Source organism: Myotis brandtii, unplaced genomic scaffold (assembly GCF_000412655.1).
Source record: "Myotis brandtii unplaced genomic scaffold, ASM41265v1 scaffold6477, whole genome shotgun sequence".
In the NCBI taxonomy this organism is placed as follows: domain Eukaryota; kingdom Metazoa; phylum Chordata; class Mammalia; order Chiroptera; family Vespertilionidae; genus Myotis; species Myotis brandtii.
Genome location: NW_005370503.1, coordinates 1 through 4,184, shown reverse-complemented (window position 1 = coordinate 4,184; position 4,184 = coordinate 1). Strand labels below are relative to the sequence as shown.

Sequence of the window (4,184 nt, the reverse complement as noted above, 5' to 3'; positions counted from 1 at the left end):
GGGGATTCCAGAACAGAAAAGAAAGTCTCTAGTTTGCTGTTTGATAAGTGCAACATCTTTACCTTGTCACTTACTAATTTCCCACCCAGTGGTAGGAAGCCGTTGGTTTGATCACATCAGAGGCTGGTATGAGCACAGACATGACTTCAGTATTCTGTTTATGATGTATGAGGAAATGAAAAAGGTAAGAGGCAAAGGTTATTTTTAAAAATTATTTCTTTGAAACCCTTTTTGATTTTGGTTTAAATGAACCACATTTTCCCAGTTTTCTTGGAACCTAACTACTTCTCATGCTTTTTCAGGGGTTTCTCATTTCCTGCCTGTCCCTCAATTATTGGTTTCCTCAGGGCTCTCTTCTCACTGTACACAGTCATCTTTTGTGGTTCCTTTTCATGCAGCCATCTGTGTCAATAAGGGCAAACTCACATGACTAGTGATTGAAAAAAGAGAAAAGGCACTTCGAAACAGTGGGGCCAACCGTGGCCCGTGTGACTAGTTGGTTAGATGTCATCCTATGCACTGAAGGGTTGCTGGTTCAATTCCCAGGCAGGACCTGGGTTGCAGGCTTGATCCCTGGTAGGAGGCACGGTGTTTCTCTCCCTCTCTATTTCTCTCTCTAAAAATCAATAAAAATATTACACAAACCAACAACAAGCAAAAACAACTGGGGCGTGAAGCCACTAAGATTTGGACAATTAGTCAGAGGTAATTGTGTGCCCAGTGATGCAAGTTCTTTGTGTTTTGTTGTTGTTTTTATTAAAAAGAATCTTGAAATGTAGCTTTCATGTGAAATCACATAATATTTACAAGTTGGCATCCAAAGAAAACTGTCTTAATACATTGTGTAAACCCAACCAAACACATTTGAAGTTGACTATTTTGTGATCACTGGTTGATATGTTGACTCACTGCTACAAATCTTACTTGCTCACTAATTCAAAATTTTAAAATGCCTATTATGTGACAGACAGTAAGACATCAGAAAAAGACAATTGAACCCTTTATTTATAGAACTTATAATCCAACAGGGAAGATAAGTATTCACTAAGTAGGTATATATACTTCAAACCTCTGAAAACTGTTATCAAGGAAAAGTGCAGATATGATAAGATAGTACATGAAATATACTGATCTGGTATAAGTAATAGGCAATTATTTCTGGAAAAGTAACATGACAACTTCAAGTGAATAGATATGAGTTGGCAGAGACGTAAAAGAGAAGTCTAAGCCAAAAAGAGAGAACATGCAAATTATCTGAAGCATCAGGTGCATGATATCTTGGAAAGAAGAAGTTAATGAGCAAGGTGGAAGGAATGAAAGATTAAGATAGAGAGGTGTATACAGTAGGAGCCAGACCATGCAAGGTCTGTAGACTTTGTTAGTGATAGTAGTTTCTTCATCTTAAGAGCAATAATGAGCCCTTTAACAGTTATTTCAATAATAATATGTGGTAGAATTAATATCTTAAATATGTAATTCCCTCTCATGGGTTTAAAAGTGATAATAGTAAATATAGGCAAACTAGTTAGAGACCAGTTTGGTAAGCCACTGTTCATTGTTAGTGTAAATAAATGCAAATGATTTGGAGATGTTGGTTTCGTATCTACAACTTTGCTGAGTTTTTTAATTGTTCTAACAGGGTTTTTGTTGTTTGTTTGTTTTTGTAGAACTTTAGTGTTTTCTATGTATATAATCATGTTGTATGTGAACACATAATCTTACGTCTTTCTTTAAATTTGGATGCCTTTTTCTTGTCTATTTACTCTGGCTAGGACTTCCCCTACTAGGCTGAATATAAATGGTGAGAATTGGCATCCTTGCCTTGTTCCTGATCTTTAGTTGTTGTTGTAGTTGTTAATCCTCACCCGAAGATATTTTCCCATTGATTTTTAGGGAGAGTAAAAGACAGAGAAAGGGAAAGACAGAGAGAAATATTGATGTGAGAGAAACACATTGATTATTTGCCTAGTGCACGTGCCCTGACCAGGGCCCAGTTGAGCAGGAGCTTGTAATTGTGGTACATTCCCTTGACTGAAATCAAACCCTGGACCCTTCAGTCTGAAGACTTAGGCTCTATTAACTGAGCCAGACCAACTAGGGCTGTTCATCTTTGCATTCAAAGAGTAAATCCCACTTATTCATAGTGTATTGTCCTTTTAATGCATTACTGAATTTGTTTTACTAGTAATTTCTTGAGGATTTTTGTATCTTATCTTTCATAAATGATATTGGTTTTTAGTTTTCTTTTCCTGTAGTCTCATTTGGCGTATCAGGGTAATGCTGGCCTTATAGAATGAGTTTGGAAGTATTTCCTCCTCTTTCATTTTTTTTGAAGAGTTTGAGGATTGATGTTAATTCTTCTTTAATTTGTGTTTGGTAGAAATAACCAATGAAGCCACCAAACTTGGACTTTCCTTTTTTGTAGCCATTGTATTTAATTACTTGCGTAACTCTTTCCCTCATGAAATTGTAAACTCTTAACAAGCACAGATAGCACGTTATTGTTCTCTTAAACTTCTCCAGCACCTATCACAGTTTCTGAAACCTAACATTCCTAAAAGTGCTAGTTGAATGAATGAATGAGTGAATGAAGGTAAGCTGTCCTTGTTAAATCAAACAGTAGAAAGCTCTAACAAAGCTGACAAGCAGAGCACTCATTTTCATAGAAGGAATAGAAAAGTAATATATCTTTGTCAAACTTTAGACTTACAATAAGTCCATTCACCTTCAGTTTTCCAAAATGTGGTAAAGGTGTTGTGATGTAACTCATGCATTCTTTGTAAGCTGAATAGTTTCTCATACTCACAATTCTTTCAGGATCTCAGAAGTTCTGTGCTTAAAATCAGCCATTTCCTTGAGAAAGAACTGAGTGAAGAGGATGTTGAAGCTATTGTGAAACAGTCTACATTTCAGAACATGAAGTCTGATCCCAAAGCCAATTATGATGAGATTCTAAAATATGAAATTGGGAAAAGAACAGATGAGGGACATTTTCTGCGCAAAGGTGATGCTCAGGAGTTTTTAGATGCAAAAATGTTGAGAGTTCCGTGATTGCTTGGCCCCTACACTAATTAAGGGGTGTTTTTACCGTGTCTTTCTAAGTACTGTCATTTGGAACCCGGAGAGAATCAAAGATCTTAACTGCCAATGGCCCTGAAAAGTATCCCAGGAAACTAATCAATAGTTTAGTACGTAGTCTAACACTTAAACCTAATTAATCAATATTGCATTCCTTCCTTTTAGTCTACGTGTCCCTACTCTATAAAATTGGTTAGTAAGTCTTACCCAAAGGTGATGTATATGTGTGATCAGGACAGTTCCAATTATTGTTTTCCTTTATTGCTCCTAGAACATTCTAGAAGTAAACCCAACATGTATTTTGTTGTGGGGGAGGGAGTTTGAGTTACAGTTATTTCCTCATGTATCATATTTCTTCAATGTAAAAAGTAGATTAATACATGAAACCAATCATATTTCTTCAATGTAAAAAGTAGATTAATACTTCATGAAACCAACATGCTATGAATTCAAGTATTCAATAACAACATGCAATTAATTTTTATTGTGCTTCTATGACATGCCAGGAATTAAGAATGAATATATTTTTCCCCTGATACTTCTTAATTTCAATTTAAAATTTTTTTGATCTTTTAATGTACATTTTTCTAGAACATAATTTGTGCTTCTTTTATTCATATTTTATTTACTAATTTATCCATAACTTAGCATTTTGATGAGGGATATTTATTCTTAGGTAATGAAGATCTTCTTGAAATTGCTCTTGATATTGCTATTTTTTTAAGTGTTTCTTTTCCCCCCCATTTATTATCAGCTTTTAAGTCTCATTGCTTAACTAGACCAAATACAGAGTAATTCTCATGCCCATAAATATCTTGCCAATTGTTCCAAATGCCAATGGTAATCCTATATAATAAAAGAGTTATATACAAATTGACCCTAATGGCAGAAGGACAGGTGGCTATGACATGCACTAACCACCAGGGGGCAAATGCTCAATGCAGGAGATGACTCTTGGTGGTCAGTGTGCTCCCACAGGGGAATGTCTGCTCAGCCACAAGCCAAGCCTCTCCCACCTCCTCAGCAGCACTAAGAATGTCTGACTGATGGTTTAGGCCTGCTGCCATCTGTTGGACATCCCCCAAGGGCTCCCAGGCTGCCAGAGG

The 4,184-nt window shown here is 36.2% G+C and overlaps 1 protein-coding gene across 1 annotated transcript in view; it reads left to right on the top strand.

Annotated features, from left to right (window-relative positions):
- The window catches only part of LOC102244786 (amine sulfotransferase), an 8,288-nt gene extending 5,222 nt beyond the window's left edge, over positions 1 to 3,066 (top strand). The window contains exons 4-5 of the mRNA XM_014528711.1: positions 90 to 184; positions 2,818 to 3,066. Coding sequence (XP_014384197.1) covers positions 90 to 184; positions 2,818 to 3,051 — 329 coding nt within the window. The 3' untranslated portion in view covers positions 3,052 to 3,066. The remainder of the gene's footprint in view (positions 1 to 89; positions 185 to 2,817) is intronic.
- The last annotated feature ends 1,118 nt before the right edge of the window (positions 3,067 to 4,184 follow it).